Source organism: Artibeus jamaicensis, unplaced genomic scaffold (assembly GCF_021234435.1).
Source record: "Artibeus jamaicensis isolate MK-2021 breed Jamaican fruit bat unplaced genomic scaffold, CSHL_Jam_final scaffold_916, whole genome shotgun sequence".
Lineage (NCBI taxonomy): Eukaryota > Metazoa > Chordata > Mammalia > Chiroptera > Phyllostomidae > Artibeus > Artibeus jamaicensis.
In genome coordinates this window covers 39,368,599-39,389,478 of record NW_026522059.1, presented here as the reverse complement: position 1 = coordinate 39,389,478, position 20,880 = coordinate 39,368,599, and the positions used below count along the sequence as shown (strand labels likewise).

The following is a 20,880-nucleotide window of genomic DNA, read 5'->3' as shown; positions in this document are numbered from 1 at the left end:
TGCCTTTTTGTTTTGTTGGTTTCCTTTCTGGTGCAAAAGCTTTTTAGTTTGATGTGGTCCCGTTTGTTTATTTTTGTTTTTGTTGTCTTTAACTTAAGAGAGATATCTAAAACAATACTGCAAAGAGTTACTTAAAAATGTATTGAATTTGTTATGACATTGGTTAATAAAATTTTAAAGGTTTCAGATGTACAATTCTATAATATATCATTTTTGTATTGTATTGTTTTCACCACTCAAAGTCAGTTCTCTTTCCATAACAATTTATCCTACTCTTCTACCTCCCCTACCCCCCCACCCTTTTACTTTGGTAATCGCCATACTGTTGTTTGTGTACTGCAAAGACGCTTTAATCCAATTTGACTTTCATTTTATATATTGTGTAAGAAAGTAGTCAAGTATCATTTGTACATTTGTATGTATCAGTTCATTTTCCCAACACTGTTCATTGATGAGACTGTCTTTATTCCATTGTATATTCTTGCCTCTTTTGTCATAGATTAATTGAGCATATAAGCCTGAGTTTACTTCTGTGCTCTCTCTCATCTGTACCATTAATCAATGTGTCTGTGTGTGTGTGTGTGTGTGTGCTAGAGTTATGCTGTTTGGGTACTATAGCTTTGTAGTATAGTTTGAAAGCAGGTATTATGATACTTCCAACTTCATTGTTCTTTCTCAGGATTGCTTTGCTATTCAAGGTCTTGTGATTCCATATAAATGTGAGGATTATTTGTTTTAGTTCTCTGGAAAATGCCATTAGTATTTTAACAGAGATTGCATTGACTCCAGATTTTTGGGGGTAATATAGACATTTTATTATTTATTTATATATGTATATATTTTTTTAATTTTTCAATTATGTTTACCTTTTTCACCCATTCTCCCACTTTTTTTCCATCTGGCAAATATCAAAAGGTTCTTGGTATTTGTAAATCTGTTTCTGTTCTGCTTCTTCATTTATTTTGATTTTTAGATTCAATTGTTTATTCATATGTATTTATTGCCATTCATATTTTTTCAACTTTTTCTCTTCAAAGAAGACCCTTTTTAACATTTTATGTTATACTGGTTTGGTGGTTTCTTTTTAACTTTTTCTTGTCTGGGAAGCTCTTCATATGTCCTTCGATTCTAAGTGATAGCTTTGCTATGTAAAGTAATCTTGATTGTAGCTCCTTGCTTTTAATTTAAATATTTCTTGCCACTCCCTCTAGCCTGCAAGGTTCCTGTTGGAAAATCGGCTGACAGTCCTATGGGAACTCTCTCGTAGGTAACTAACTGCTTTTCACTTGCTGCTTTTAATATTCTCTCTTTGTTTTAATCTTTTATCTTGTAATTATGACATGTCTTGTTGTGGGCCTCTCTGCACTTCCTGGAGTTGTATGTCTATTTCCTTCACTGGTTTAGGGAAGTTTTCTGTCGTTTTTTCACATAGGTTTTCAATTCCTTGCTTTCTCTCTTCCTCTTCTGGTACCTCTATGATGTGAATGTTGGTGTGCTTGAAGTTGTCCCACAGGCTCTTCATACTATCCTCACTTTTATGGGTTCTTTTTTCATTTTGCTATTCTATTGGTTTTCTGCTTCCTTATTTTCCAGATCTCTGCCTTGATCCTCTGCTTCATCTGCTCCAATTTTAATTTCTGCACCTATGTTCATTGGGGATGTTGGCCTGTAATTTTCTTTCAAATATATTTTATTGATTATGCTATTACAGTTGTCCAATTTTTCCTCCCCTTTACCCCCCTCTGCCCTGTACCCCTACTTCTACCAGCATTTCCCCCATTAGTTCATGTACATGGGTCTGCAAAGTTCTTTAGATTCTGTATTTCCCCTACTATTTTTACCCTCCCCCTATGTATTTTCTACCTACATGTCTATGCTACTTATTCCCTGTAGCTTCTCCCCCTTCCCCCTCCCACCTCCCTCTGTTGATAACCCTCCATATGATCTCCATTCTGTGGTTCTGCTCCTGTTCTAGCTGTCTCTTAGTTTGTTTTGTTTTAGGTGTGGTTGTTGATAAATGTGAGTTTGCTGTCATTTCACTGTTCGTATTTTTTATCTTCTTTTTCTTAGATAAGTCCATTTAACATTTCATATAAGAAGGGCTTGGTGATGGTGAACTCCTTTAATTTGGTCTTATCTGAGAAGCACTTTATCTGTCCTTCCATTCTAAATGATAGGTCTGCTGGGTAAAGCAATCTTGGTTGTAGATCCTTGGCTTTCATGACTTGGAATACCTCTTTCCAGCCCCTTCTTGCCTGTAAGGTCTCTTTTGAGAAATCAGCTGACAGTCTGATGGGAACTCCTTTGTAGGTGACTGTCCCCTTATCTCTTGCTGCTTTTAGGATTCTCTCCTTCATTTTAATCTTGGCTAATGTAATTATGATGTGCCTTGGTGTGTGTCCCTCTTGAGTCCAACTTCTTTGGGACTCTCTGAGCTTCCTGGATTTCTCAGAAGTCTATTTCCTTGGCCAGCTTGGGGAAGTTCTCCTTCATTATGTTTTCAAATAATTTTTCCATTTTTTGTTGTGCCTTCCCCTTCTGATACCCCTCTAATTCGGATGTTGGAACGTTTAAAGTTTTCCTGGAGGTTCCTAAGCCTCTCCTCATTTTTTTGAATTATTGTTTCTTCATTCCTTTCTGTTTGGTCGAATGTTTTTTTCTTCCTTCTGGTCCATCTCCTTGATTTGAGTCCCATGGTTTCCTTCCCTTCACTGTTGGTATCCTTTGTATCCCCATTTTCCTTTATTTACTTTGCATAGCCTTAATTTTTTCTCTATTGAGCGACCATAATCAACCATTTCTGTGAGTATCCTGATTACCAGTGTTTTGTACTCTGTATTTGATAGGTTGGTTATCTCTTCATCACTTAGTTCTATTTTTGGAGCTTTGATCTGTTCTTTTATTTCAGTCTTTTTTTTTCTTTTTCTTGTTTTTTAGGTGGGCCTGTTACGTAGTAAGGAGCAGAGCCTTAGGTATTTACCAGGGCTGGGCAACCCACATGGCTGCATTGAGGTTCTATATGTGGGGGAGGGTTCAGAGAGAGAACAGTGCCGCTTACTTGGCTCTCTGCTGGCTTTCAGTCACTTCCCCCACTACCCACAAACCAATTGGGCCCTTCTGGTGTTTAATCTCAGATAGGTGGGTTTCTCCTGTGGGTGTCTCCAGTGAACTCTGCTGTGAGGCTAGGAGTTTCTCCCTTGACCTCAACCCACACAGGTTTTTACAACCAAAGGTTTTGAGGCTTTATTTCCCCACACTGGCACCCTGAGTTACGCAATCTGTCACTCTCCCCAGTTGTTTCTCTCAGTTTATCCACTTGCAAATGTGGGACTGCCCTGTCCGCTAGCTGCTATTTTGCCTGCCTACTCCGCCAGCCACCACCTTACTGTGTATCCTCTCTGCCACTGCTTCCTGTCTCTGCCCTTCCTACCTCCCTCCTACCAGTCTGGATGTCAGACTTCCATACAATTTGATTTCCTGACATTTCTGGTTATTTTTTTGTTTTTAAATTAGTTGTTGTCCTTCTTTTGGTTGTGGGAGGAGGCAAAATGTATGTACCTATGCCTCCATCTTGGCCAAAAGTTAATTTTATTGCTTTGAAGTGTCTTTGTCTAATGCTGGTATCAGAGTAGTGCTGGACTCTTAGAATGAGTATGGGAAATTTCTTCTTCAGTTTCTTTTTTTTTTTTTTTTTTTTGGTAGTAATAGTTTAAAAGATAGAATGTTTGGTGGTTCACCAGTGAAGCCATTTGGCCCAGGAATTTAGTTTTTTTACTTCTTTTTAGAGCTAGAGCTAGAGCTAGAGCTAGAGAAGGAGAAGGAGAAGCAGAGGAAGGGAATCATGGATGTGAGAGAGAAACCAATAAAGTTCCTCTTGTAGACACCCTGAACACAAACTGAACCTACATCCCAGACATGCACCCTGACCAGGAATCAGACATGACCTTTTTCTTTGAGTGATAACACCCAACCAACGGAACCATACTGGTCAGGGCTAGGCAGTCTTTTGATTACTGATTCTGTCTCTTCAGATTTTTGTTCCTTCCTTGTTAAGTCTCAGAAGATTGTGTGTATATAGGAATTTATCTGTTTTTTCTACATTGTTTAGTTTCTTGAAATAATAATGCATGGTATGTTTTTTATAATTTTTGCCTTTTGTGCTGTCATCACATTTTTGTTTTTGATTTTTTTTTGCCTCTTTTTTTTCTGTTCATTAGTCTGGCTAAAGCTTTGTCATTATTCTTTGTCTTTTCAAGGAACCAGCTCTTGATTACATTGATCTTATCTATTATATTAAAGAAATTTTAAAAAGCTGATTTTAGAGAAGGGAAAGAAGAGAGAGAAATATTGATTTGTGGTTCTACTTATTTATGCATTCATTGTTTGATTCTTGTATGTGCACTGACCTGGGTGATCAAACGCGCAACCTTGGCATATTGGAACGATGCCCATCTTTATTATTTTCTTTCTTTTACTCATTTTAGCTTTGTTCTTTTTCTAGTTCCCTTAGGTGTAAGATCAGGTTGATTTTTTGAGATTTTTCTTTTTCTTGAGGCTGGCCTGCAGCACTATGAATTTTCTTTTTAGAATTACTCTTACCATTTCCATAGATTTTGGATTGTTGTGTTTTATTTTTATTATTCTCTGGATCTCTCTTGATGTTATCCTTGAACTTGTTAACTCATAGACTTTAGTAGCGTATTGTTCACATTTCACATGCCCCTGTTTTTTCCAGGAGTCTTTGAATTGATTTCCCTTTTCATATCTTTGTTATCAAAGAAGACGCTTGATATGATTTCAGTCTTCTTAAATTTATTGAGACTGTTATGCAGCCTAATGTGTTGTCTTCTGAAAATGTTTCATTTGCAGTCAAGAAGAATGTACATTCTGCTGTTTTGTGGTGGAATGTTCTGCAAGTGTCTGTTAAGTGCATCTGATCTAATGTGTTATTTGAGGCCATTGTTTCCATGTTTATTTTCTGTCTGGATGATCTGCCCATTGACATTGATGAGTACATCAATGTCAAAGGCATATCTGTTTTGTGGTTACCATGAGATTCATATGTACCAAAATTATGTGTTTTGGCGGTCTGTTTTAAGTTGGTTATGTTTGAACACATTCTTAAAGTCTACCTTTTTTATACTCATTCTTCTCTCATTTTTGTCATATTGTACATCTTATGTGTGTGTGTAATATATCCCTTAGTTTATTACCGTATTTGCACATGATCACTGCTTTTCTGTATTTTAACCTTCAAACTAGCCTTATGATTAATACACTAGTTTTACTGTTTGTTTTTATCAGTAAGATTTTATCTTTCCTATCTTATTTTTAGTTTTTACCCTTTCTTTCCCCCTTAAAGGAGACTTCTAGACATGTTCGCTTTGTGGTGATAAACTCTTTTTGTCTTGGGAAACTCTGTCTCTCCTGAAATTCTGAATAATAACCTTGCTGGGTAGAGATATTATTAGATGTAAGTATTTTCGGGACTTCCGCCAAGATGGAGGCATAGGTGGATGTGCCGTGCCTTCTCCCACAACCAAGATTAGAGAAAACTAAATATTAGCAACAGAAAACACAGCCAGAACATGGAAAATTGAACTTTTCGGAAGTCCGTTAACAACAAATTCTTCAGCCTGACCGGTAAGGGGCGAAACCAGCGGCTGGCGGAGCAGGGTTGCACAGGAGGACTCGGCCAGACACACTCAGGCCCGCGGAATCCAGACGCAGGGTCAGACCTAGTGAGCGACCCAGCGAGCAACCAGGTGAGCGACCTCGGGGGGAGACAGCCGGGCCGGGGCTGCGTGTTGACTGAGGTCGCGCATTTGTGCGAGGGTGGACAGGCGAGGAAGTGGGCGGTTGGACCAGGCCGGCAGGTCCCCACGGCAAGCGGCAGTGGAGGGCGCCGCCATTTCCCTGCTCTGACCCCACCTCCACATACAGCGTCATAACCCAGCGACTCTGAGTGGCCCGGCCCAGGTGAACCACCTAAGGCACTGCTCCTCCGCACCCAGCTGTGAGAAGCGGCAGAGGGGGTCGCCATTTCCCCGCTCTGGCCACGCCCCCACATACAGCGTCACAACCCAGCGACCTGGGAATCCAAGCCGCCGGCTTCTCACACTTAAAGGGCCAGAACAGACCAAGAATGGCGCAGGAGGATCTCAGAGCCCCAGAAATAAATCTAAGCGATGAAGAAATAGCAAAACTCACAGACGCACAGTTTAAAAAATTGGTGATCAGGATCCTCACAGAACTGGTTGATTATACGGACAAATTAGACAAATATATGAAGGCGAAACTCATTGAAATGAATGGAATTGCACAGGACACCAATAGCAATGAAAAGGAAACTGGGACTCAAATCAATGGAGTGGATCAGAAGAAAGCAAATAATGGCCAAACAGAAAAGAGTCAAGAAGCAAGAATTCAAAGAAATGAGGAGAGTCTTAGGAACCTCCAGGACATCTTTAAAACGCTCCAACATCCGAATTATAGGGGTACCAGAAGGGGGAAAGGCACAGCCACCAGTGGAAAACTTATTTGAACAAATAATAAAGGGAGAATTTCCCCAATCTGGCAAAGGAAATAGACTTCCAGGAAATCCAGGAAGCTCAGAGAGTACCAAAGAAGTTGGACCCAAGAAGAAACACACCAAGGCACATCGTAATTACATTAGCCAAGATTCAAATGAAGGAGAGAATCCTAGAAGCAGCAAGACATAAGGGGACAGTCACCTACAAAGGAGTCCCCATCAGACTGTCAGCGGATTTCTCAAAAGAGACCTTACAGGCAAGAAGGGGCTGGAAAGAGGTATTCCAAGTCATGAAATCTAAAGACCTACAACCAAGATTGCTCTATCCAGCAAAACTTTCATTTAAAATGGAAGGACAGATAAGGTGCTTCTCAGATAAGATCAAATTCAAGGAGTTCATCATCACCAAGCCCTTATTATATGAAATGTTAAAGGGACTTATCTAAGAAAAAGAAGTTAAAGAAACATGAACAGTGAAAGGACAACAAACTCACAGTTATTAACAACCACACCTAAAACGAAAGCAAACTAAAAGGACAGCTAGATCAGGAGTGGAAACATAGAAATGAAGATCTCAAGGAGGGTTAGCAACAGGGGAGTGGGAGGAGGAGAAGGGGGGGAGAAGGTACAGAAAATAAGTAGCATAGACAGTAGATAGAAAATAGATGGGGGGGCAAGAATAGCATGGGAAATATAGAATCTAAAGGACTTGAGACACATGGTCATAAACTAAAGGGGGGTGATGGTGGGGATGGGGGGTAGGGTGGAGGGGAATAAAGGGGGAATAGAACAACTAACAGCATAATCAATAAAAAAAAGTAAATAGTTAAAAAAAAAAAGTATTTTCATTTCATTACTTTGAATATATGTGCCATTCCCTTCTGGACTGTCAAGTGTTTGTTGATGAATCTGCTGATATCTTTATGTGGTCGTCCTTGTTCTTAACTAGCTGCATTTCTCTTGCTATTTTTATCATTTCCTCTTTAACTTTTGGCATTTTAAATATGATGTTGATGTGGACCTCTCTGGATTCATTTTATGTGGAGCTCTGTGCTTCCTGGACTCATATGTTTATTTCTTTTCCAGATTAGAGAACTTTTCCATCATTTTTTTCCCCTTGAAATAGGTTTTTATCCCCTACTGTCTCTTCTCCTTCTGTGACCCGTATGATGTAAATGTTGCTGCATTTGATGTCCTAGGTGGTCCTTAGACTGTTCTCATTTCTTTGGATTCTTTTTTTCTTTTTGCTGTTCCCATTGGGTGATTTCTACTACCTTGTCTTCCATTTCACGAAGTTGTTCTTCTAATCTGCTATTAATTCCCTATAGTATCTTTTTCATTTCAGTTAATGTATACATTTATTTTTATATTTTCTATTTCTCTGTTCTCACTCAATTCACCTATTTTTGTCCTGAGTTTGTTAAGCATCCTTATAACCATTGTTTGAACTCTGTCTGGTAAATAGCTTGTTTTCCATTTTGTCTTATTCTGTTTTGGAGTTTTGTCCATTTCATTGGGGACTTCTGTGTCTCCTCATTTTGGCTGTATCTGTTAGTTTTTATGTATTAAGTATATCTGTTATGTGTCTCAGTATCAAAAGGGAGGTCTTATGTAGAAAGTGTCTTATGGGGCCCTGGGGTGCAGTTCCCCTGTTCACCAGAGCTCCAGGGAAGTTCCCATGTGGGTTGTATGTGCCCTTCTTTTATAGTTGTACTGAGATTGCTGCAGGCACATTGTTGGGTGGAGTTGTCCCTTAGGCCAACTGGTTGTGAGTATGGACCAAAACTATAGTGGATAGGCTGTTGTGTGGGAGTTGCTTAACAGAGCTCTGGTGCCAGCCACAGCAGCCTGTCAGGTTTCTGGGTTGTGGAATTTTTAGGTGGAGTCTGGTGTGGTTGCAGGCCAGTCGTGTCTGAACTGGAGCCTCTTAGGAGGGTCTATGGTGTGGCTGAAGCTGGCCTTGGCCTGCTGTGGCTGTGCTGGACATGGGAGGGGCTCTGGGGTAGGCTGAGGCCAGCCAATGATGTCTGAGATCAGTCACTGCTGTGCAACTCTTGGGGCTGCTTAATAGTAGTGATTGTGCAAGCTTTGGCTGGTCACTGCTTATGCAGGGCATGTAGGTGCTGGGAGAGGCTATGATGGAAGCCAAGGCCAGTTACCACTTTTGCCAGGCTTATGGCCTCTTTGTAGGAGCTATGATTCAAGTCGAAGCTGGTCACTGGTTGTGCCAGGCTTGGGGCCACTTGATTAGCACTACACGGCAAGCAGAAGTTGGTAACTGCTGTGCTAGGCTTGAGGGTGTTTGGGAGAAAATGCAGTGTGCACCCAAGGTTGGCTGCTACTTGTCATAATGTTTCGAGATGCTGGAAGAATGTCAACCCAGCGACTAGAATAGGTTGGTGAGGGGTCTCAGGGAAACTACAGGGCAGGGCAACAGGTGTTAGCCAGGTTAATAAAGAGTAACAGATTTTGTACCTGCCTGCACTGGGCCTGCAAAGTGAGAGAAAATCTCAACAAAGGGATAATGGCATCCGCCAGCACCTCTGTCTCCTGAGAGAGTTCCCACCAGTCTTTGCCCCTGCTGCCCTATCTTGACGTTATTCCCTTTAAGTCCTCATATGCCCCAGGCACTTTTTAATCTGCTGCCTATGCAGGAGCTTGGAGCAAGTGAGTAGGTTTGTGTGTGAACCCTTTAAGATCTGATGACTTCCCTAATTTAGGTGATTAAAAGTTTAATTCTCATGTTTTGGTGCTAGTTGAAGAACTTTCCTTGTTTCTGATTTATAGTTTACCAGACCTACAACAGAATTTAATATGTGCTTGTAAAGTTAAAATAGTGGTTAGATAGGGGAGGAATGAACATCTGCTGTGTAGAGGTCCAAAAGAGCTTTTGAGATTCTGCAAAAGTTTATTATCTTGATGTGGGTGGTGGCTATACAGATATATACACATAAAAATTCATCAAGCTAGACACCTAAAGTTTGCGTACCTTAAGTTGTATCTCTTTTTTTAAAGCTATAGGTTTTTAAATTTTACATAAAATTATCCTTTTTCTCTGACCAGTTTTTTTTTGTCAGTCGTTTTCAGGTTTGATATTATTTTTGCTCTTTATTCTTTTTTATTCCCATTAACTCACAAAAGCATTCTTACAGGCGATAATAGATGTTGGTAACATTAAAATATATGTGTCACCAAAATGCTAGTAATGACCGTTTTATAGTTATCAATAAATTATATATGCCTGGCAACACTTAGAATCTATTACATACTGTCGTCTGTCATTAGGGCCTGGCACTTTTTACATGTTTCACCCAGTATCTAGTATATTTGTGGCACCTTTATTTTTTCCCTGCATCCTCTGTAGTTCATAAAATTCTTCTCAAAGTGTAAATCACACTATCTTTAAAAATATTTTATTTATTTATTTTTAGGGAGCAGAGAAGGGAGGAAGAAAGGATGAGAAACATATGTGAGAGAGAAACATCTATCTGTTGCCCCTCACACATACCCTGACTGGGGACCAAACTAGCAACCCAAGCCTGTGCTCTGACTGGAAATTGAATGGTTACCTTTTACTTTGCAGGACAGTGCCCAACCGACTGAGTCAAACTGGTCAGGGATAGATTATAAGCTTTATATCACTAAGTACACTCTTGTTCAGCTAGATTTTGTTGTTGTTGTTGTTGTTGTTGTTATTGTTTAAGCAAGACTGCCTTGACAGGTAAGTGGTGCACTGATTTATAGTCTGGTGTGAACTCCTTGTTCCATTGGAGACCAATTGCTTCAGTAAACTAGTTTATATCTTACGAATTAACAATTTAATTTATCAAATATACAGTATATTGACAAGGAGGGGGTGAGCGGCAGGAGTTATAGTACTCAAATGAGTATGAAAGGACTTTTGTCTTTCTAGCATCTGAATTCCTTCTCCATATTTCTAGAACTCCTTTATTTTGGGGGGTGAGTGGCAGAACCTTCTTATAACTACAGTTGGGTAGATTTAGCCAAGCAAACGCCACCAGTATGGACAGCAGCAGAGCCAGTAAGACTGAAAAATGGGATGAGGTAGATTCTGTCCTGTCAGGGGTGGCAGTAGCAGTAGTTAGTGTCTTTCCAGGACCAATTCTATTGCAGTTCTGGATGTGTTTCCTGGCTACATAGCTTATAAGTCAGGTTCTGGTACAATTGTTATCTACTACCTATCTTTTCTTAAATGTAGTTCCTGCAAACCCAACAAATGGGTTTTTGTTGTTTCCAGCTAAAAACCCTAACTAGAAAAAATATACGTACTTAAAAAAAGTTTGTACCGTTAGTTTACTCAAAGTTGATTATAAGCAAAATATATTTTTTCTTAAGTAAAAAATTTACAGTCTTAAAATGTTTTAAACTGTACTTATTTTGTGAGACATGTTGCAGACAGTAAAAATTCTAAAATAATTATTTCAGCCCTGGCCACATGGGTCAGTTGGCTGGGGTGTTGCCCCATACACAGAAAGGTTGTGGGTTTGATCCTTGGTCAGGACACATACCTACATTGTGGGTTTAGTCCCTGGTCAGGGCATGTATGGGAGGGAACTAGTTAATCAGTGTTTTTCTTTCTCTCCCCACCTCTCTAAAGTCAATAAAAACATCCTCAGGTGAGGACTAAAACTAATAATAAGTATTATTATTATTTCATTTTAATATTTGTATTTTAAAATTTCAGTATGTTTTATGGACCATGTGCTGCTGTGTATGCCTGAAGTACTTGAAATGCAAGTTTGGAGAGACTGCCATCTAAATGCTTGGCTGGATTAAACGCCTAATTAGGATGGTTATTCAACAGGTTGGAGTAAAAATGGAATCGGTAAGTGCTCAAAACTCATTTTAAGTTCCAGGCATTTAGACCTTTTAGGATTTTTTTTTCTCAGAAAGTAAAATGCATCTATATATGACCAACATTTTGATATTAATATGCTTATATACTATTTAATTTGTTTACTATTTAAATGATAGAAGAGAATTTTTCCCTAGCATCTAAGCAAGGGAATAACTTTTGGGGTTACACTGAAAACTTACTAATATTCATCTGACTGTGAAAAGCAATGCATTTGTCAACAAAGAGCAAGTGCTGGGGAAGATACAGAGAAAAGGGAACCCTACTGCAGTGTTAGTGGGAATAGAGACTTACTTTGCAGCTGCTGTGAAAAACAGTATGGAGTTTCCTCAAAAAAATTACACATGGAACTGCCTTATGACCTAGCAGTTTCACTTCTGGGAATATATCCTAAGAATCCCCAAACACCAATTCAAAAGAATGTGCGCACCCCTATGTTCATAGCAATGTTATTTACAATAGCCAAAATCTGGAAACAGCCGAAGTGCCCATCAGCTGATGAATGGTTAAAAAATCAGTGATACATTTACTCAGTGGAATACTACATGGCTATAAAAAGGAAGAAACTCTTTCATGACAGCGTGGATGGAATTGGAGATTATTGTGCTAAGTGAAATAAGTCATCCAGTGATAGACAAATACCACGATCCCACTTATCTGTGGAATTTAATGAACAAAATAGACTGAATAAAATAGAAACAGAAGCTTGGATACATGCAACAGACTGACAGCTGTTCGGATGTAGGAGTGGGGACCAAATGAAAAAAGGTGAAGGGATTAGCCAAAGAACACATGTGCATAACCTACAGACACCAACAACACTGTGGGATGGCCACAGGGAAGGCACAGCGAGGGCTGGATGGAGGTTAGCAAAGGGGGAGAAATGGGGACATCTCTAATAGTGTAAACAATAAAAGAAAAAATTAATGTGTTTGTTATTAGGGAGGAAAAGTGTTAAATATATATGGAAATGATTGAATAAAATATGCTTGACTAATAATATAACTCACCATTGTAGAATTATATTCAATATTTCTATAATTGGCTTAGCACACAACTGTTTAAAGCAAAGGTAAGTCATGTCTTCTGTAAAATAAGAACTATAGATATGAAGAAAAATTAATATATGGTTATTTCATACCAAAGATAATCTTGACATTTTCAAAAGTATTTTTTTCCCTAATTTATTCCAGATCCAATATAAAGTTATTAGAGCAATAGTTGTGCCAAGCATATTTTGTGGAGTTTTTATTTTCATTTTCAAACTTAATGTTTTGTTATAGATGACATGGAATTAGCTTTATTTATTAAAGGCATAGGCAAGGGACATAATTTGAATATGTGTATACTTTTTAATGCACTACTTTGACTATTTAATGCACTACTTTACTTTTTATTTTGTGTCTTTTCATAACTTCTTAAAAGAAAGTTGAACTTGAAATCCCCGTAACCATTCCCTCCCTGAATGTTACTTACATCTATTGTCTTTGGAGATAAAATGCAAAGAACCAGATTAACTCACCTTTTTAAAATTTATTTATTTTTTTATTGATTATGCTATTACAGTTGTTCTATTCCCCCCCTTCATTCCCCTTCACCCTACCCCCCGTCCCTACCATTACCCCCCCTTTAGTTTATGACCATGTGTCTCAAGTTCTTCAGATTCTATATTTCCCATACTATTCTTGCCCCCCCATCTATTTTCTATCTACTGTCTATGCTACTTATTTTCTGTACCTTCTCCCCAACTTCTCCTCCTCCCACTCCCCTGTTGCTAACCCTCCTTGAGATCTTCATTTCTATGTTTCCATTCCTGATCTAGCTGTCCTTTTAGTTTGCTTTTGTTTTAGGTGTGGTTGTTAATAACTGAGTTTGCTGTCCTTTCACTGTTCATGTTTCTTTAACTTCTTTTTCTAAGTCCCTTTAACATTTCATGTAATAAGGGCTTGGTGATGATGAACTCCTTGAATTTGATCTTATCTGAGAAGCACTTTATTTGTCCTTCCATTCTAAATGAAAGTTTTGCTGGATAGAGCAGTCTTGGTTGTAGGTCTTTGGATTTCATGACTTGGAATACCTCTTTCTAGCCCCTTCTTACCTGTAAGGTCTCTTTTGAGAAATCTGCTGACAGTCTGATGGGGACTCCTTTGTAGGTGACTGTCCCCTTAGCTCTTGCTGCTTCTGGGATTCTCTCCTTCATTTTAATCTTGGCTAATGTAATGATGATGTGCCTTGGTGTGTTCCTTCTTGGGTCCAACTTCTTTGGGACTCTCTGAGCTTCCTGGATTTCCTGGAAGTCTATTTCCTTTGCCAGATTGGGGAAATTCTCCTTTATTATTTGTTCAAATAAGTTTTCCACTTGTGGCTGTTCCTCTTCCCCTTTTGGTACCCCTATGATTCGGATGTTTGAGCATTTAAAGATGTCCTGGAGGTTCCTAAGCCTCTCCTCATTTTTTAAAATTCTTGCTTCTTCACTCTTTTCTGTTTGGCCATTATTTGCTTTCTTCTGGTCCACTCCATCGATTTGAGTCCCAGTTTCCTTTTCATCGCTATTGGTTTCCTGTGCAATTCCATTCATTTCAATTAGTTTAGCCTTCATATATTTGTCTAATTTGTGACTAAAATCAACCAGTTCTGTGAGGATCCTGATCACCAGTGTTTTAAACTGTGCATCTGAGAGTTTTGCTATTTCTTCATCACTTAGATTTATAGGCTCTGGGGCTTTGAGATCTTCTTGAGCCATTTTTGTTCTGTTCACGCCCGTTAAGTACAAGGAGGGGAGCCTTGGACTCCCAGGTCGCTGGGTTGTGACTCTGTATGTGGGGGCGTGGTCAGAGTGGAGAAATGGCGACCTCCTCTGCTGTTTTGCGCTGCTGGGTGAGGAGCAGAACCTTAGGTGGTTCACCAGGGCAGGGCCACTTAGGTCGCTGGGTTATGACGCTGTATGTGGAGGCGGGGTCAGAGTGGGGAAATGGTGGTGCCCTCCGCTGCTGCTCGCTGCTGGAGCTTCTGGCTCTCGTCCAATCGCCCACTCCCTTGCTTGTCTATCCACACACGAATGCGCGACCTCAGTCAACCTGCAGCTCTGCTCCCTCGGTCGCTTGCTGAGTTGCCCACCAGGTCCAACCCTGCGCCTGGATTCCACGAGCCTGAGTCCGTCTGACTGAGTTTTTCTGTGCAACCCTGCTCCGCCAGCTGCTGGTTTTGCCCCTCTTACCGGTCAGGCTGAAGAATTTGTTGTTATCAGACTTCCGAAAAGTTCAATTTTCTGTGTTCTGGCTGCGTTTTCTGTTGATAATATTTAGTTGTCTCTAAACTTGGTTACGTGAGAAAGCAGGGCATCTCCACCTATGCCTCCATCTTGGCGGAAGTCTTCACCTTTTTTTATAACTGTATAATTTTGAGATTATTGGCTTGAGGATCAGCCATAGGAAAATGGTTTGTAAAGTTAGTAGTATTTTGCCCTGACTGGTGTGCTCAGTTGGTTGGGCATAGTCCTGCAAAGCAAAGGGTCACCCGTTTGCTTCCTAGTCAGAGCATATGCCTGGCTTGTGAGCCTGCGTAAGACGAGAGAGTCAACCCTTCAATGATGTTTCTCTCACACATCAGTGATTCTCTCCCTCCCTTTTTCCCTCCTTTCCCCTTTTGCTAAGAATAAATAAATAAAATCCTTTTAAAAGGTAATAGTGTTTTCATCTTTTTTAGTTGCATCTTTCTATGTTTTGGACTTAATTTAGGTATACACTTGTTTTTTGTTACTATCTGGCTACGTAGGGTTGGTTAACATTTTAGTACTGACAGCAAAAGAATTTCTTTTGCTTTCAGAAAGATGTGAATCATTTTTCATTTATGACTCCCTCAAAGTGAAACTTTCCAATTTATAATTTCCTATTTATTTGCAGTTTTAATAAGAAATATATTTGGTAGAAAGTTTGTAGGTCTTGGACTCAGACAAACCTGGCTCTGGTATTTATCTTTGCCAGTTATTTTCTTTATCTACAAATTACAAGTAAGAACTATTGCAGGATTAGCCTGTAGATTCAATGACAGCGTATGTGAAACACCTAGCACAGTGTTTTCTATATGGTGTAGGTACATTAAAATGTTAGTGTCCTGTGGTTTTGCTCTGTCATTCCCTGCCCCAAGTCAGATAAATGTGACTGGTGCTGATTGAGGCTAAAGTAAAAAAATACTATTTCAGGAACAGAGTATACAAATTAGCTTATTCATTTATTTAGCTTTGTTCATTTTGAGCTGTAAAATGGATGCCTTTTATCAAAGAATGGACTAGGTAAGAGAGCAATAACTTGTTCCTGATACTGTAATTACAACTGAGGGCTCTTTCCACTAATAGATGAAGAAGATCATTTTTTCCTGTAACATGTAATTAACTTGAATCAGTTAACTGAAGATCTATGTAGAACAAGTTTTCTTGTAACAAAGCAATTTACTCCTTTGGAGTCATTTTCTACCTTAGTTTGCAAGTTCTCTTAGTCTGCTGTCAAAGATTAAAAAGGTATAGTGTACCAATATTTTACCTTTGAGCATCAGAAATTAAAAAAAAATCTTTAACTTCACCTTTTGGATTTTCTCAGTGGTTTAATAAGTAACTTAATACTATGTTTTGAAAGTATTCCAAGAGAAGAAACTACCTTTGTTCTTTACATATTTTAACTGCCTTAAAAAAAGTCCGAGCTTTGAAATCAGGGCTCTGTTATTTCCATCATGACAAGTGATGATGATTACTTTGTATTTTAATCTACACATCAGCACCACCATACTAGCTATCACAGACTGGCTTACTATGTATGCCCAGTTCTTTTATTTGTGTTATGTATGTTCACTAGAACCAGACGTTCAGAGTGTTTAACTGACTTGACCAAAGTTACTTGTAAGTGGCAGAGATGTAATAACCCAATTCTGATTCTAAACTTTCTTCTCATTTTTGTATACTTTGCTACATTAATTAAAGACATTATATATAAACACATTAACTCATTTAATGCTCATAGGCTCATGAAGTAGTTACTGACCCCATTTCATAGCTGAGGGAATGGAAGCATTGCAGAGAGGGATCAATTATTTGGCCAGTTTATACAGGCAATAAGTGATAGAGCCTACTTTCAAAGCCAGGTCTATATGCCTCATGGCCTCTCTGTTTTCTCTTCACTGCCTTCCACTTGGCTCAACATTTGTTTGAATTTAAAACCATGTATTCACATCTATCCAAACTTTTCCTCAGTCTATTACTATATTTATGTCCTTAAGCAAAAATATATTTATAATATATTTTATTGATTGTGCTATTACAATTGTCCTGATCTTTCCCCTTTGCCCCCTTCCTCCACCCAGCATCTCCCACTCCCTGAGGCAATGCCCCTACCATTATTTGTGTCCATGGGTCATGCATATAAGTTCTTTGGCTATTCCATTTCCTATACTGTACTTTACATTTCCATGGCTATTCTCTAGCTACCTATCGGTTCTTTTAAAATCCCCTTACCACTTCACCCATTCTCCTACACTGCCCTTCCATCTGGCAGCCATCAAAATCCATGTTTCTATTTCTGTTCTTGCTTGCTTGCTTGCTTAGTTTTTTAAGTTGAATTGTTGACATACTGTATTTACTGTTGTTTTATTGTTCATAGTTTTGATCTTTTTTTTTTATTGTTCAGTTACAGTTGTCCCATTTTTTCCCTATTTCTCTTCCCTGCTCAGCTCCCCCACCCCACAATCAATCCCTACCCTGTTGTCTCTTACCATGGGTCCTTTATATATGTTCCTTGACTATACTCTTTCCCCTCTTTCTCCCATTATCCCTCTGCTCTCTCCCCCTGGTTGCTGTCAGTTTGTTTTTTATTTCCATGTCTTTGCTGCTATTTTACTTGTTAGTTTGTTTTATTCATTAGGTTCCACTTACAGGTGAGATCATATGGTATTTGTCTTTTGCTGCCTGATTTATTTCACTTAGCAAATACTCTCTGTTTCCATACATGCTGTCACAAATAGTATGAGTTCTTTTTTTCTGTGACATAGTATTCCATTTTATAAGTGTACCACAATTTTTTGATCCACTTATTTACTGATGAGCACTTAGGTTGTTTCCAGCACTTTGCTATTGTAAATAATGCTGCTATGAACATTGGGTTGCATAGGTTCCTTTGAATTGTTGTTTCAGGATTCTTAGGGTATAATCCCAGCAGTGGGATGACTGGATCGCTTGTTTTTCTTAAATAAGTCTCTTTAACATTTCATATAATAATGGTTTGTTGATGATGAACTCCTTCAGTTTTTCTTCTTTGGGAAGCTCTTTAGTTGCCCTTTGATTCTAAATTATAGCTTTGCTGGGTAGAGCAATCTTGGCTATAGGTCCCTGGTTTTAATGACTTTGCATATTTCTTGCCAATCTCTTCTGGCTTGAAAAGCTTCTTTGAGAAATCAACTGACAGTTTTATGGGAACTCCCCTGTAAGGTAACTGCTTTCCTTTTGCTGCTTTTAAGATTCTCTCTTTATCTTTAACCTTTGGCATTTTAATTATGATGTGTTTTGGAGTGGGCCTCTTTGCTTCTTGGATTTGCATGTCTATTTTCTTCACCAAATTAGGGAAGTTTTCTTTCATTATTTTTCAAATAGATTTCCAATTTCTTGCTTTTTCTCTTCTCCTTCTGGTACCCCAGTGAGGCAAATGTTGTCCCAGAGGCTGCTTATACTATACTAATTTTCTTGGATTCTCCCTTTGTTTAAAATATATTTTATTGATTATGCTATTACAGTTGTCCCATTTTTCATCCTCTTTATTCCCCTCTACCCCCACTTCCACCAGCATTCCCTCCAGTTAGTTGATGTACATGGGTCATACATATAAGTTCTTTGGCTTCTCCATTTCCCATACTATTCTTAACTTCCTCCTCTCTATTTTGTACCTAACATTTATGTTTCTTATTCCCTGTAGCTTTTCCCACATCTACCCCCCCACCTCCTCTCTGCTGATAACCCTCCATATGATCTCTATTTCTGTGATCTGTTCCTGTTCTAGTTGTTTGCTTACTTCATTTTTGTTTTTGGGGTTTTTTTTTAGGTTCACTTGTTGATGGTTGTGAGTTTGTTGTCATTACTGTTTATATTTTTGATCATCATCTTTTTCTTAGATAAGTTCATTTAACATTTCATGTAAGAAGGGCTTGGTGATGATGAACTCCTTTAAATTGACCTTATCTGGGAAGCACTTTATCTGCCCTTCCATTCTGAATGAAAACTTTGCTGGATAGAGTCATCTTGGATGTAGGACCTTGCCTTTCATGACTTCATATTTTACTTTCTCGTCCTTTCTTGCCTGCAAGGTTTCTTTTGAGAAATTAGCTGATAGTCTTTTGGGAACTCCTTTGTAGGTAACTCTCCTTTTTTCTTGCTGCTTTTAAGGTTGTCTCCTTATCTTTGATCTTGGGTAATATAACTATGATGTGCCTTGGTGTCTTCCTCCTTGGGTCCAATTTCTTTGGGACTCTCTGGGCTTCCTGGAATTCCTGGAATTCTTTTTCCTTCACCAGATGGGGAAGTTCTCCTTTATTGTGTTTTTAAATAAAATTTCAATTTCTTTTTCTTCCTCTTTTCCTTCGGGCACCCCTATGATTTGGATGGTGGAACATTTTAAGTTGTCCTGAAGATTCCTAAGCCTCTCCTCATTTTGTTAAATTCTTGTTTCTTCCTTCTGTTCTGGTTGAATGTTTATTTCTTTCTTCTGGTCTAAATTTTGATTTGAGTCCCAGTTTCCTTCCCTTCACTGTTGGTTCCCTTGATTTCACTTTTTCTATTTTGCAACTATACTCAACCATTTTTGTGAGCATCTGATTACCAGTATTTTGTACTCTGTGTCTGATAGGTTGGCTATCTCTTCATCGCTTAGTTCTATATTTTCTGGAGCTTTGATGTGTTCTTTCATTTGGGCCATATTTTTTATTTCAGTGCACCTGTTACGTAGTAAGGGGCAGAGCCTTAGGTATTCACCAGGGCTGGGCAATCCATGTGGCTGTGTTGTGGCGTGTATGTCGGGGAGGGTTCGGAGAGGGAACATTGTCACTTGCTTGGCTCTTGGTTGGCTTCAGCCACTTGCTCTGCTACCCACCCACACAAGTAAATTGGGGGCCCTTCTGGTGCTGATTCCCAGGTGGATGGGTTTATGTACATTCTAGGACTCTGGGTCTCTTCAGTGAACTCTCCTTTGAGGCTGGGAGTTTCTCCTGCTGCTGCAACCCTACAGTTGTTTTCAGTCAAAGATTTTGAGGTTTTATTTCCCCACACTGGAACCCTGGGTTGGGCAGTCTATCCTGCTCCTCCCCAGTTGTTCCTCCTGGTTTATGCGCACACAAATGTGGATTCACCCTGTCCTCCAGCCACCACCTTTCCTGGTCCACTAGCCACGGCCTTGCTGCAAGCCCTCTTCACCCTGGTTGCTCATCTCCGCTCCTCCTACTGGTCTGGACGAATGTTTTTTCTTTAACTCCTTGGTGGTTAGACTTCTATATAGTTCAATTTTCTGGCAGTTCAGTTAGTTCTTTGTTTTTTAAATTTGTTGTTGTCCTTCTTTTGGTTGTGGGAAGAGGCAAAGTATATCTACCTTTGCTTCTATCTTGGCCAGAAGTCTGGACTCTCTTCTTTTTGTTCTGATTGGTTGTTTTTTGCTTCTTTCTATTCCATATAATTGGTTTGAATCTTGGTTTCATCCACCCACTCTACTCTGATTTCCCTGTCAATTGTTCTTTATTTCAATTAGCATATCCTTCATTCTTACTGGATCTTTTTTACGCTGTTATAGGATTGAGTTCCTTGAGCATCCTCGTAAACAGTATTTTGAACTCTGCATCCGATAGATTGCTTATCTCCATTTTGTTTAACTATATTTCTGAAGCTTCAATCTGTTCTTTCATTTGGTCCGTTTCCTTGTCTCCTCATTTTGGCTACCTCTCTGGGTTTGTTTCTCTATTAGGTAGAGCTCTGTGTCTTGGTAGCATGTCCTAATGTAGTAGGTGTCCTATAGGGTTGATCCAGTCACCCAGCCTCCCCTCTCATTCAAGCTGGGAGCTCGAGGTACACCTTTGTGTGGGCTCAGTACACCATCCTCTTGTAGTTGAGCTTTGGTTGCTATTGGCAGATCAATGGGAGGAACTTACCCAGGTCAGTCACCTGCAAGGAGCAAAACTGACCACCAGCCGGTGCCCCCCATGGGAATATCAGCTGTGTACAGGCAGGATGGGGGTGCTGTGATGTGGTCTGTAGCTGTCCAGTGTGTGCGCTGGCACTAGGGTTTCCCAGGTGGTGCAGGCTAAGGTCAGCCCCAACTTATGTGTTGCCCAGGGAAACCAACCTGAGATATAATGCAATCTGAGATGGCTGCTGCTTGTGCTGGGCTTGGAGAATCCCAGGTGAAGCCAAGGTGTGAATCTAGGCTGGTTGCTGCTAGTGCCGGGCCTGGAG

At 39.5% G+C, this 20,880-nt stretch overlaps 1 protein-coding gene across 1 annotated transcript in view; it reads left to right on the top strand.

Annotated features, from left to right (window-relative positions):
* The window catches only part of MTFR1 (mitochondrial fission regulator 1), a 79,748-nt gene that overhangs the window by 22,025 nt on the left and 36,843 nt on the right, over positions 1 to 20,880 (top strand). The window contains exon 2 of the mRNA XM_037148952.2: positions 11,238 to 11,378. Within this exon, the coding sequence (XP_037004847.1) occupies positions 11,313 to 11,378 (66 nt within the window). The 5' untranslated portion in view covers positions 11,238 to 11,312. The remainder of the gene's footprint in view (positions 1 to 11,237; positions 11,379 to 20,880) is intronic.